General features: G+C 43.7%; 1 protein-coding gene and 1 long non-coding RNA gene across 27 annotated transcripts in view; one reads left to right on the top strand and one right to left on the bottom strand.

Annotated features, from left to right (window-relative positions):
* The window catches only part of LOC307206655, a 386,119-nt gene extending 383,515 nt beyond the window's left edge, over positions 1-2,604 (top strand). Inside the window, exon 2 of the long non-coding RNA XR_013834462.1 lies at positions 2,254-2,604. This is a non-coding gene — a long non-coding RNA (uncharacterized lncRNA). The remainder of the gene's footprint in view (positions 1-2,253) is intronic.
* Positions 1-14,010, bottom strand: part of PTPRD (protein tyrosine phosphatase receptor type D) — a 1,166,566-nt gene that overhangs the window by 307,180 nt on the left and 845,376 nt on the right. For all 26 annotated transcript variants that reach the window (XM_079959081.1, XM_079959070.1, XM_079959090.1 and 23 more), the window contains one exon: positions 7,849-8,014. In XM_079959081.1, coding sequence (XP_079815207.1) covers positions 7,849-7,933 — 85 coding nt within the window. In that variant the 5' untranslated portion in view covers positions 7,934-8,014. The remainder of the gene's footprint in view (positions 1-7,848; positions 8,015-14,010) is intronic.

Here is a 14,010-nt window from a genome sequence, read left to right as displayed (position 1 = left end):
ATTTGGATCCCTTCCAGTCGGGATTCAGGCCTCATCATGGGACTGAAACTGCCTTGATCGCACTGGTTGATGATCTCCGGCGGGCTAGGGACAAAGGTGAGAGCTGTTTCCTAGTTCTGCTGGATCTCTCAGTGGCATTTGATACCATCAACCATAACATCCTTCTGGACCATCTTGAGGGGCTGGGAGCTGGGGGCACTGTCATACAGTGGTTCCGCTCCTTCCTCCTGGGCCGTGTTCAGAAAGTGGTGGTGGGGGATGAGTGTTCAGACCCCTGGGCTCTCACTTGTGGGGTGCCTCAGGGTTCTGTCCTCTCCCCCATGCTTTTCAACATTTACATGCAGCCGCTGGGAGAGATTATCAGGAGGTTTGGGCTGGGTGTTCATCAGTATGCGGATGATACCCAGCTCTACCTCTCTTTTAAATCAGAACCAGTGAAGGCGGTGAAGGTCCTGTGTGAGTGTCTGGAGGTGGTTGGAGGATGGATGGCGGCTAACAGATTGAGATTGAATGCTGACAAGACAGAAGTACTGTTTTGGGGGGACAGGAGGCGGGCAGGTGTGGAGGATTCCCTGGTCCTGAATAGGGTAACTGTGCCCCTGAAGGACCAGGTGCGCAGCCTGGGAGTCATTTTGGACTCACAGCTGTCCATGGAGGCACAGGTCAAATCTGTGTCCAGGACAGCTGTTTACCAGCTCCATCTGGTACGTAGGCTGAGACCCTATCTGCCTGCGGACTGTCTCGCCAGAGTGGTGCATGCTCTGGTTATCTCCTGCTTAGACTACTGCAATGCACTCTACGTGGGGCTACCTTTGAAGGTGACTCGGAAACTACAACTAATCCAGAATGCGGCAGCTAGACTGGTGACTGGGGGCGGCCGCCGAGACCATATAACACCAGTCTTGAAAGACCTACATTGGCTCCCAGTACGTTTCCGAGCACAATTCAAAGTGTTGGTGCTGACCTTTAAAGCCCTAAATGGCCTCGGTCCAGTATACCTGAAGGAGCGTCTCCACCCCCATCGTTCTGCCCGGACGCTGAGGTCCAGCGCTGAGGGCCTTCTGGCGGTTCCCTCATTGTGAGAAGCAAAGCTACAGGGAACCAGGCAGAGGGCCTTCTCGGTAGTGGCGGCTGCCCTGTGGAACGCCCTTCCAGCAGATGTCAAAGCGATAAACAACTACCTGACACTCAGAAGACATCTTAAGGCAGCCCTGTTCAGGGAAGTTTTTAATCTGTGATATTTTACTGTATTTTTGGTTTTTATGGAAGCCGCCCAGAGTGGCTGGGGAGGCCCAGCCAGATGGGCAGGGTATAAATAATAAATAATAAATTATTATTATTATTATTATTATTATTATTATTATTATTGCCAAGAACACAGTGGCCTGCCTGTTACCAGTCTCTGCTTTGGATACGTGTCTTCTCCAGATGCTTTGGCCTAAAAAAGGAAGATGTGTACTCACAAGTAGGTGTGCTTAGGAGTTCACCTGAACTGACAAATGATTCAGGGTGTAGACAGGTCTTTAGCATATGCACCGCCGGGGTGCAAAGATCTGCCTTGCGCCCCCAAAAGTTTAGCCGACTGCAAATCAACTTTTATTGTTGACCTTTTTTTTGGGGGGGACTCAAAATTGTTGAGCTTTTTTGGGAGGGAGAATCGCTCACCTGTAACAACAACACAGCGGGGGGGGGGGGAAACTGCTTTTGTTTCCTGACTCATTGGGAATATTAGAAGCTACGAGTAACAGAGCAACGGAGGGCAGGGACTTCCACTCTATTGCTTTTCACTGCTGCCAATCAAGAGGAACCGGTATACTGTAGGTATACATTTGGCTCACCCCTTGCACCCCCAGGTAAAGACGGCCCTGCAGGTAAGCCTTGCCCCCAGGGTCCTCAACCTTATGACACACATACCTCAGCTCCCAACTGTTCCAGTACTGTGCAGAGGAGGTTGAAAACAAGAGGAATGCTCTTCATGGGTTTTGCTTTATCATGATGCCTGATTGTAAAAAGGAGTCTACTTCTGCTTAAGTACAGCTGAGTAGGAGCTTCCTCTTGACCTTACCTTTGCAACACAGGCAATGGGAACTCAGGCAATGGACTAAGCATGAAAACCTTGGGGGTTAGGCCTTGAATGTATTCTTAACCGTTTACATATTAAGGCTATCTGATTTCATTTAAGTAGGCAGGTATTCCATCACTACCCCTTTTTCCTATGGTGGGAATTTGGATCCTCCTAACAGAGGGTCTAAGGGACGCGGGTGGCGCTGTGGGTAAAAGCCTCAGCGCCTAGGGCTTGCCGATCGAAAGGTCGGCGGTTCGAATCCCCGCGGCGGGGTGCGCTCCCGCTGCTCGGTCCCAGCGCCTGCCAACCTAGCATTTCGAAAGCACCCCCGGGTGCAAGTAGATAAATAGGGACCGCTTACTAGCGGGAAGGTAAACGGCGTTTCCGTGTGCGGCTCTGGCTCGCCAGAGCAGCGATGTCACGCTGGCCACGTGACCCGGAAGTGTCTCCGGACAGCGCTGGCCCCCGGCCTCTTGAGTGAGATGGGCGCACAACCCCAGAGTCTGTCAAGACTGGCCCGTACGGGCAGGGGTACCTTTACCTTTACCTCTAACAGAGGGTCTATGTTGTGCTCGGCCCTGAAACACTTCCCTAACCAGCTTGTGGGTGGAGCTTGCCCTGCTCCAAGCTGGTGGTGCCACAGTTATGCCACTGGCCTTTAGCCAATCAGCAGCATGGCAAGGTTGAGTGTTGGGGGTATCTATTTGGCAGCACGACGTAGGGACCTCCTTTTGCTTCATGCTGCCGAACACCTGCCACCCACCCATTAATTAGGTCGTGTTTGGCCTTGCTTTGGACTTCAGTTTTGGAATGGGGGCCAGGTAGGAATTTTCCCCAATGTGGCAGATTGGCTGTGGCCACTTGGTTTTTGCCTACCTCTTAGCAATCGTCACAACTTTGTAAGGTTTGGCGGTTAGGCATTGGTTTAGGGGAATGTGGGGAGGGGAGGTGCGGCCATCACCTGCCCCTCCAATGAATAGGGTATTCCGTTAAAGGAATCCGGGGGGTCTGGATCTCGTCCGAAGCCCAGAGAGGGGCTAGGGCCATGCCAGGACCCCTGGGAACTCCAGGGGTGAGCACCAGTCTATATACATTGATGGATCTCCCCCTGCTGGTTGTTTACCCTTCCACGCTTCCTGCAGGGTGGAGCAGGAGCCAGATATAGTTTGATACCAATGCCTAAACCAATACCAGTCACATTTGTGTATTTTAATAAAGTTGTGGCCAAAATTTGCCCATTAACATTTAAACTAAATTCTGTCTCCATTGGGGGATGGGTTTTGGGGCTCGAAGCACAAGCAGCTCCCTCTGTTTTCCTTCCAAATAAATGGTGGGAAAGTTAAAAATCAAAAGTTATGTCTGGCAACTTATCTCTTCTTAGGATAGAGCTAAAATTTTGCAGTTTGTTTCCTTCTTTCTCTGGTATATGTGATGTAAATCTTGTGCACATTGCAGGCAACTGGATACCAGAAAATATGGGTGCCTACTTCTTTGCACAATAGCAACACAAAAAGAAGGCAATTTTCAGTGCAGAATCGACAAGAAATGATTCCTTGATTTTTCCCCTGTCCACAACTTTTTTTTGGGACAAGTCCTCTCCCACAACTGCTTTTATACCTGTCAGGTTTCTATGTGTTTGCATAAGTAAACGTGGCTCGGAAACTCGGGTGGAGAAACAGCATAAAATGGTGGATTGGAAAGGTTTAAATGCCCTTTTCCTGACCGCTTCCGCTGCTTCCCTTTGCAATGCAAAGAGCAGGAGGTTAAGGGTTACAGTCCATGGGAGATGTACCTTGTCTTTCAAGCACCTAATTAAATTTGCCCCATCTTTACATTAATGGGACACAAAGGTGCTTAACTCTGGCTGGAATGCGATCATGTTTTGTAGATCGTATTCAAAAGGAAGAGCAGGGAAGGAAGTGAGGAGTGCAGAGAAAGTGGGTGGCCCAGGCTGGCCTTCTCACAATCCCCTGCTGTCACCACTGTGAGAAGGAAGAAGCCTGCATTAAAAAAACCGCAGGCTTCCTTCCCTGGACTGAATCAGGGGAGGGAGAAGTCTTTCTCCCCTTCGCATCCCCCCAAAGCGATGTCAATGGAGGGGGACACACAAAGCATTGATGGCATTCCAGGTGAAGGAAACCTGCCTTTCAGAATAGGCACTTGCTTCTCACAGCATCAGGGGAGTGGATGGGGAAAAAAATCTGCCCTTCATTCTGCTTTCCCTAGCAGTGACAGCATTGAGTGAGACTGGGGAGGGGGTAGTTGGTGAACTGTGAAGTGCAGAGGGTTTTGAGGGGTGAGCTGCAAGTCAAGAAGGAGGGAGTTTGGGGCAAAGCATAAAGGGAAGGGATTGGCGGGTAGGCAGGTTTGTGAGCAACAGGAGCAGAAGCAGCAGCCCGTGTGTATGTGTGTGGGTGGGTGTGTTAAAGGACCCCCGGACAGTTAAGTCCAGTCAAAGGTGACTATGGGGTTGCAGCGCTTATCTTGCTTTCAGGCTGAGGGAGCCGGCATTTGTCCACAGACAGCTTTTCGGGTCATGTGGCCAGCAGGACTACACCTCTTCTGGTGCAACGGAACACCGTGACGGAAACCAGAGTGCACGGAAACACCGTTTACCCTCCTGCCACAGTGGTACCTATTTATCTACTTGCACTGCTGTGCTTTCGAACTGCTGGGTTGGCAGGAGGTGGAACAGAGCAACAGGAGCCCACCCTGTCGCGGGGATTCAAACCGTCAACCTTCTGATCAACAAGCCCAAGAGGCTCAGTATTATACACAAACACAAAGCAACATATATAACTAATGTATAAAGGTAAACGGTAAAGGAACCCCTGACCATTAGGTCCAGTCGCGGACGACTCTGGGGTTGCGGCGCTCAACTCGTTTTATTGGCCTAGGGAGCCGGCGTACAGCTTCCAGGTCATGTGGCCAGCATGACTAAGCTGCTTCTGGCAAACCAGAGAAGCGCACGGAAACGCCGTTTACCCTCCTGCCACAGTGGTACCTATTTATCTACTTGCACTTTGTGCTTTCGAACTGCTAGGTTGGCAGGAGTAACCAATGTATACTATGCACTTAAAACACATTTCCATTCCACCTTTCTTCATAAAAAATAATAATACCACAATTTAACATCTGACTTAACACCTAAGTTACCAGCACTTAACACTAAATCATAATGCACCAACAGATTAAAAATATTATAAAAACAACCATCCAGAAACTAAAAGCTTCCCCCCCCCTTTTAAAGGAAAGCATATACTATCTTTCAGAAGGCTACTAAAGGAGTGAAGGGTGAGACTGCCTCCTTTAGAAGGGAGTTTCAAAGCATACGCAGAGTCACGAATAAAGCATTCTCCCTGATCTCAGTCAAGGAAGGCAAAAGGATACAACCAGCAGAGCCCATGAATGTTATCTCAGCTGCTGGGCAGACTTGAACAGGAGATACCCCAATCTTAAACCAGTGAGGGCTTCTGCCTTGTGTAGAACACATCACCTGCATATGTATACAGTGGTACCTCATTAGGCCCCATTAGCTAAAGTGGTGCTTCAGGTTAAGAACAGTTTCAGGTTAAGAACGGATCTCCAGAACGAATTAAGTACTTAACCCGAGGTACCACTGTATGTTTATGTCTGTATGAGACAAGCATGCAGATGACTGGAGGCAACGGGAGGGATTCTGCAAATTCAACTTCCATAATGCACTTTGGATACTCAGGGTCTATAAAATGTAACATTAGCATGGGAGGATGATACCTTTCCTCACAGACCATTTAATGATATTTCTGCCAGCAAGAAATTTCAGAGGAACGTTTTCCAGTGGGAAATACTTAATTGGAAACTAACCAACCAGACCTACTTATTATCCTTAAGTCGGCAGTTTCACAAACTACTCCAAAGAAGCAAATGTGTTAAGAGAAACAAAAGCCTCTTGTCAAAACCCACAGTGCTTAATAGCTGATTTCCAAATTTTATTTTGTTTTGAGCAATAAGGAACAGAATGCTGAAAACAACGATTTGCAAAGCAAGGAAATCTGAAAGCACTTTATTACAAAATTGCCTGTTTAAAAAAGTAAATCTGCTAGCGATTCTCAGGAAAATATTTTTTTCTGTGTTCAAATGCTTAACAAAGGAAAAAGAAACAAACTGTTGAAACAGTTGTTCTTTTGTTCATTTCCAAGAGCTACTGGGAAGGTTTAAACTTTGTATCACTTTTTTATAAAAACAAAAAAACCTGTGATCTTTGCAAAGTTTTATCTGACTTGTGACAATTTTTTCTCCAGTTCTATCATCATGATCATTTTACAGTTGGCAAAACTTTAGGATATATATTTTTAATGTATTGTCCTTTAAGAACAATTTCCACATTTTAAAAAAGTGACTCTCTTAAAATGCCTAATTGAAAAAAGATTGGGCTATATCCCAGTTCATTATTTATTGGCTGAAGTGTTAAAATGCCCTTGGCTTCACCTTATGCACAAACATCCCAGCTGGTCATTTAACTATCTGGAAGAGGTCCAACATTCACCACTGTCATTAATTTACAAATGTGTGTTTTCAGTGTTTGCTTTCTAAATTTCATTCACTCTAAACCTAACTTCAGACTATTCTGTACACATGATTGAAAACGGAAAACCACGAGGAACAGCCACCAGAATCTGCAGCTTAGTACACTCATTGATAAATTAACTTGAATCAAAGTGTGACAGTAAGAGCACACTATATACCATCCTTCTTTCTTGACGAAGATGTTCAAATAACAATTATCCATGCTGAACCCAAGAGACAAGTAAGCAGTATCAATGCTTGCTAACGATACCTACATTGTAATGTAATATTTTAGCACTCAGGTTGTTTACTTCTTAAAGTGATTCCCCTGGGTGCTTACAAAGCCCCTCCAAATTAAAGATTCCCTCAAAATTAGCTCAAAGAGGTTACCAGTGGGAAATGCTGCAAGTTCAAGTGATGTCACCAGAATACAGACAAACCTGCCTCAACTAGTTCACGCAAGAGGGGTTTTCCCTCCTTGTTCAATGTGGAAAGCCAGAAGACAGCTGGGACAAAGAACACGTGTAAACAAGGCAAACCTAATGATTTCCTAATTAAGAAGAAGATATTATCTTCTCATTAATTGGCAAGCTAATTGACCAAAACTCTACAGTACCACAATATGAGTCCTGGACTTAGAACCTAGGTGCCTGCAGTACACCAAAGTCTCCACACTCTAAAGCCCAGCCTCAAAGTTGACAGTTCTGCTTGGTTTCTTCAAACACTGTACTCCACGACAGCTGTTGGACATAATACATTACAACAGCTGCTGTGACAGACACAAAGGACCTGGAATTTTAATTGGCCTCAACATTGCATTGTTTGTCTTTTCAGAGCTTGAAAAGAAAATATCCAAGGAATTGGGGGGGGAAATACCTAGTAAGACTAAGTGATGTTTGCCTTCTGGCAAGCAAGGTTAGGTTTTGTTTTGGCTACACAATTTTGCTCGCATTGTCTCTTTGAAATGACTGATCACAAGCAAACAGAGAGCAGTAGGAACCCTCCGATGCTCAAGAAAAGGGGTATTAACGGCAGGAAAAAATAGTAGGGAAGTCAGTAAATAATCCCTTTCAAACACTGGCTGAGAGCCAAGGTGGATCCCACAGTGTCTCAAGTCTGAGTCAAAAGCAAGATTATTCACAAGCCCCCAAAATGTGCCAACCATAAACAGAACTCTTCATTACGGCCAATATTTTATTTGCAAGGGTGAAAAAAGTAGACGGGGGAGAGCTTACTTTCAGCAGCAGCACAGAGCAGGAAGCAGAGGAGCAGTACTACTGGCCTGGCTACATGCATCCTCCGACAGCTTGGCACCAGCATACTTTGGCGGCTTCGATCACTGGCTTAGAAGCCACTGCGAGTCTCTCCAATCTGAAATTCCAGATGAAGAATTTTCAAAGCCTGAGAGGAACAAGAAAGAGAGAGAGAGAAATATTTAGAATGCTTTTGCTCCTTCCTTCCCAAATACATAAACAATGCACACTTTTAATGAGCAAGATAAAAGCATTGGATTCCAGTCTTGAAGGCTGGGATTAGCCTGGTAAAATAACCCGAGAGCAGCACATTTTAACAGCCACTATGTTCTTTTCCAAGGCACCTTGTAACCCAGGTTGTGATCAACAGTTCCTATGTGCTGCAGAGAGTCTCCTTTCCTTAGCACCACATCACGAAAATGAGCTGTCATTCCTAATGATGTCCTACTTTAATACTTCAGCTGGAATAAGCCACACAGATACTCTAAAGAAGGGTTTAGAAGGATTCAACCTCCAGGACAAAAGCCTGCTAACAAACAACATATTGGAAGCTGATTTCCTTGCATCAGGTAAGAATGACAGAGCTAAACCTGCTTCTGTTCCTAATGCGCTATATGCAAGGCTAGGATATTGGTATTTGTGGATTAATCCAACCAAGTCTTATCTGGTGTGGCATCTTGAAAAATCTGTCCACACAGAACTGTTATTGTTTCCTCTCTGATTTATCACTAAACGCAAATTATATAATTCATGGATAAATTATGAATAAAGATTACATATTCCTGTTCAGTCAGTTTAATTTTGTATCTTGTATAAGAACTAATGAATAATACAGCATGAACATCTGCCTTTAAGAAGAAATCAATTTGACTCTACTTTATTCACTCCAACCAAGCTATGTCAGAAACATAACACACACAAAACGCATCGCCTCCAACAGGAAAATCTAGAGATATCCAAAAATAGATCTATGCCACTAACATAACTCTACAATTTAATTGTGGTTTTCTAAGCAGAGGTAAGATATATGCTTTGGCAGGTCTGAAACAAGCACAATAGAAAAAAAATACTATTTATATCATAATGCAAGAATCACTTGCAAGAAGGAAAGATTAAGATGAAAAAGGGGAGAGAAAATAATACTAATTATTATTCTACTGAAAAGGATTGCTACAGATCCGTGGGTGGTATGAAGAGCCTGTTTTAGATCACAGAATAATATTAAAAATCTACTTGAGATAAGAAAAAGAGAAGCAGACACTAGAACTCAGCTTTAATAAAGCTCATGGAAAACCAACTCTTGATTTGATTGCTGCTATCACAAAACACAAACCTAACACAAAACACAAAACCCTCAGAAACCCTCAACGTGCTGAAAGCACCAGCTCTCTGCTTTCACCGCTACCCTCTTTGTGCCAGCATTTCAAATGACAGCAAAGTCCATGAGACATCAGTCATGTCAGAGCCAACTGCTGCAATAATGACTCCCATACTATCACAGAAGATGGGAAAGTGTATCAAATGCATTTTCAAAGACGAGATGATTTTGGCTTTTGCATCTACCCATCTGAAGGAGTAATGACAAAGGATCGAACTATTTCCAGATACTGATGGCCTTGTGGAGGGCAGGCGGGAGGGTGAGGTGGATCTGAACATTGGCAGCGCACAAGTTTTCTAACAGTGTCTTTAGAGAAAGCACATATAAATTAATGAGCAAATAAATGGTTCAGGGGAGTAATGAAGAAGAAAATTGTGAGCTGCATCAAAGACCTTTTCAACTAAGTTATTACTTTAATGTAGCGCTGGGGGAGGGGGGGAGATTTTTCTCCTGCGGTTCAAATGTGCAATGAAGCTTTTGGTAGCAACTGAACAGACCATAATACAACTTTTAAAAAGGGGTGTATTCTATACAGCCATCTGGCAGTTTTCACTCTCTTGCTTCCCAACTATTTATTTATTTATCTTGGTCTTAAAGATTTTCTAGAGATAACCTTGCCTTCTCATATTTTGAAATGCCAATTAGTGAGACCATTTCACCCCTCCCTTTTCAGGAGTTATGGTCACATCCTTTTTTCTTTTCTTTTTTTGAAGTTCCTATCAGGTTTTTCTGGGAGGATAAAATGAGGAAGGATACATACCCCTTCCTAGCTCACGTAAGACATATTTGCTTATGTGTTGCTTGATTGGGTCAGAAACAGGGCCGGATTTAGGTTTGATGAGGCCTTGAGCTACTGAAGGTGTCCTTTGTCAACAACTAATTGTCATTTTTTTGTTGTTGAATATATGCTATATGGTAATTTATGGACCTAATAGGTATCTAAAGCCATTTGCACATGTAGAATGTAGGCACCCTATATATAGAAATGAGCAAACCAGTGATATTTTAGGGAGCAGGCTAGCAGGCCTTACTTACATCATTACTTACATCATAGGAGCAAGCCTACACAACACAAAACCCTGTTGCTGTATGTAGGTTTTATTTTATTTGCTTTTTATCTTATATTTTGGAAATATACTTCCAGGTATTTTTTCTCTTTAATTTTTTTGGGCCCCCAAGAGTGTGGGGCCCTAAGCTATAGCTTGCTTAACTAATATGTAATTCTGGCACTGGTCAGAAAGCACATTCTTCATCATGGCTGACAATCCTGGCAGTCAAGCAAATTACATACCCCTTTGGAATCTTAAGACAATGCAATGGATTACTTGCTCTGCCCAAGGTATGATAGAGAACAGCAACAACTGACAAAAGATGGACATAATACAGTACAAGGACAGGAAGAAACATCATGAACAGAAAAATAGCCACACACAAGAAGAACAAAGAGAGAGTCTGAAGGCTTTGCCTGTAGTAGGACTTTAAATTATTTGAGGTGTTAATGTGAATGGAAGTTGTTAAAATTGCAGCTGCAATATAAGGGTTTGTTATTCTGGCTGGTATGTACCGGTAATTGGAATTTGTAAGTTTTTTGAATGCAGAGTTAAAGTAAATTGTCAAATCATCAGTTTTAGCGCGTAGGGGATCAACAAAAGAATACAATTTGGCATCTGAACAATTGGCATTATTAGTTGTATTACAATTTGGTATTAACAATGAGGCATTTATTGGGTTACTGTAACTGAAAACTAATAAAAATGATTACACACAGGAATCTTAAGACAATACTATGGGCCTTCAGGGTGATGGCCACTTCCTTTCTTCCTGCAATATACTTAAGAGATGATTCTGAAATTCTATTAAGCCAAATTAGTTCACTGATTTTGGAGTCTGTTAACAAATCTTGTTTTAATAAATAAACAAATAATAAATATTTTTATTATTCTAAATTCTGCTCACAACACAGTGCATGTGGTTTGTTGTGGCTTTTAGTTCCTTCAGTTGATTTGCTTTGTTTTGCCCCACATAAGCGATAGCAAACCTCAGCCCCAGGGGCCAGATTCTGTCCTCCAGTCCTCCCTGTCTGGCCCTCATAACTCTCTCCAGGCCATTCCCATTCCACAGACCATTTCCCCAGGCTACCCCCTTTCCAGGCCTGCTTGGCAACTTCCTTAAGTATTTTCTTTAAAAAACGAACAAATTTTATTGGTTTTTTTATTGAATACAAATACAATAACCATTAAACATCTGATCGACACACTCCAAACAAGACTCCAAAAGAAGTATCATTTTTTTCTTCAAGGCGCGCACATTTTTTTCCAGAACTGAAAAACCCCGGGACCAGATGGTTTTAGCAGGGAATTCTGTAAAACCTTTAGAGAGGAAGTCACACCTTGTTTGGTGAAGGTGCACAATGCTTTTCTGGGAGGTGTAAAAATCCTTAGTTATGGAGGGAATTGCAGTTGGTGGGAACTGTGTGGGCACTACCAGTCCAATCCCCAGTTGGCCACTGTAGATAAAAGAGCTAACCCTTTTCTTCATGCTACTATGTTAGTTTAGTGGCAATGGTGCAATGTATTAGAATTCTTCATGCTACTATGTTAGTTTAGTGGCAATGGTGCAATGTATTAGCAGCGGGCAAGTCCTCCCTTCCTTGCTCATCCAAACTCCCACAACAATGACAAATATCTTCAGTATTGTGGATGAGAGTCCATCGGTGTTTTCTGGGTGAGCCATCTCATCGAGAAAGGGCACCCTATTTCAAAAGGCTACACTTTGTAAGAAATTGGGGCCTGTGAAATACAACTGGTTGTTCATAAACGGCTTAGCATCTGTTCCTTCGATCAGGCAAACATTTTGAAGGAGTGGTCTCCCAGTCCTACAAGTTGCTACTTGAAGAATCCATGGGCTCTTCAGAGACCCTGTGGGTCAGAGGCATAGTGTTGAGCAGCACATGTTTCTGGGGAGCATGGCTCCCTCCGCCCTCCCCAAACCAGTCCTGTACTGCTTTGCGAGCACTCAGGGAGGGTGATTTGAGGGACGCGGTGGCCAGGCACTCTTTGATCCCAATCTCACCTTTGCTGGTGAGGCTGGTATCGAAAGGTGCAAGGCTACTGCATCCCACACCGGCCTAAATGAGGAGACTTTACCCTCTGGGTAGGGTGGCGCAAGGAGAGTGCAACAACCATGCCTCTCGGGTTCCATCAAATATGAGAAATTATCCAAGTTAAACTGGAATTCAGGACAGAACACAAGACAGAGTTAACCCATGGAACAGGAAAGAAAGGGGGATACAGAACACTCATGCTTGAAATTGTATAATTACATGTCAAGGACAAAGTGAAATCTCATTTGAGATGCATCCACACACACACCCTCTTGTGTTACGTAAGGTTTCTGATTTCAATGTGTTGCTCCAAAAACACTTCTTGCACCTCTCAATATTTTCAGAAAGATTGTGAATGGGAATCTATGTCACAAAATGTCACGCGGAAAAGAAGGTGATGCATTTTGTAGCTATAAACACCCTGCTGTGTTCACCTCTCCATGCAGACGTAAGTGATTAACAATAGCAAAGTCTTTGGCACTGTGCCCCCAGCGGCTCTCATTATCGTTCACATCACACAACCCAGAGCCCTTTCCTGATCCTTTCCTTTGCACACTTTCGGAGTGCCATGACGTTAACTAAACTTACTAATATGTTCCCCTGCGACCCTTGCCCTTTTAGGGAGGGGGAGAACTCTGTAGCTTCTTGTATGACTGCGATAGGCTTTTAGTATTTCAGGCTGTGAAAACACACGCATCTGGAATAGGAAAGTGCCATTTTAAAATACTGTTAGTGAAGCCATGCGGATGACAGGGCTGGTAACACTGGGCAGGAACAAGGCAGGATATAGGCAAATGCTGTCAAGCAGCTCCACAAAAGCTCTGCTTTAGTCCTGACCTACAACATACTTTAACCTCGGCCCTCAACCTCACTCATTGATGGACAAACAATTGTGCCAAATAGTACTGAATAGGGTAGCAGGAATTCTTCTTCCACTACACTTGCTTTTAAATTAAATCTCTAACTCTAAGAACCCTTTTCAATACCAAGCAACATCCTTGTGTCCATTGTGTATGCTACTGAGTCACATCTAGCTCCAAACGTCCAACAGCAAAAAGCTAATCCAGACTGGCATATTTCAAAAAGAAAAAATAAGAAAGCAAGAAGATTAAGTTCAATACTAAGGAAATGGGAATTGTATACAATTTAGGAAAGAAGTGTCATTTGGGATTTGTGAAGGAAACATGCACAAAAAGTAAAATTATATTGCCCTATATTGCAAGCTCCTCTTTCTAGAGATAACTTTGCAGGAGTTGGGACACTGTTTGCATCTTACTTCATGCACTGAGGCTCCGAAGGCAGTGAAATGTTTCAATATTGCCATTACTGATGCTCTTTTCATGAAGAATAGCAAAACACAATACTCCATAAATATTTTATTCATGGGAATGCCCTTTGCTAAGAACACTGGTACAGTATGTAGAAATTTTTGCATGCAGGGATTCTATATATGCACACAGGCCAATCCATGACAATATCTGCACAATACAAGGGTGGGGGATTAAGAAAGAGAATGAAGGCTACTGAAACAGACACAACAAGAGATTTTTAAAAAAGAATGCTGAAACAGTATCTTGTACCTTCAACAGTGTACTGGTCTACAGCATAGGTCTGTATAGAGCTGGACCATAAAGAAGGCTGATTTTTGTATGACATCCGCTTA

Source organism: Podarcis cretensis (genome assembly GCF_951804945.1).
Source record: "Podarcis cretensis genome assembly, chromosome: 17".
In the NCBI taxonomy this organism is placed as follows: Eukaryota; Metazoa; Chordata; class Lepidosauria; order Squamata; family Lacertidae; genus Podarcis; species Podarcis cretensis.
Note: the sequence above shows the minus strand (reverse complement) of the source record. Positions and strands in the feature narration are given on the sequence as shown.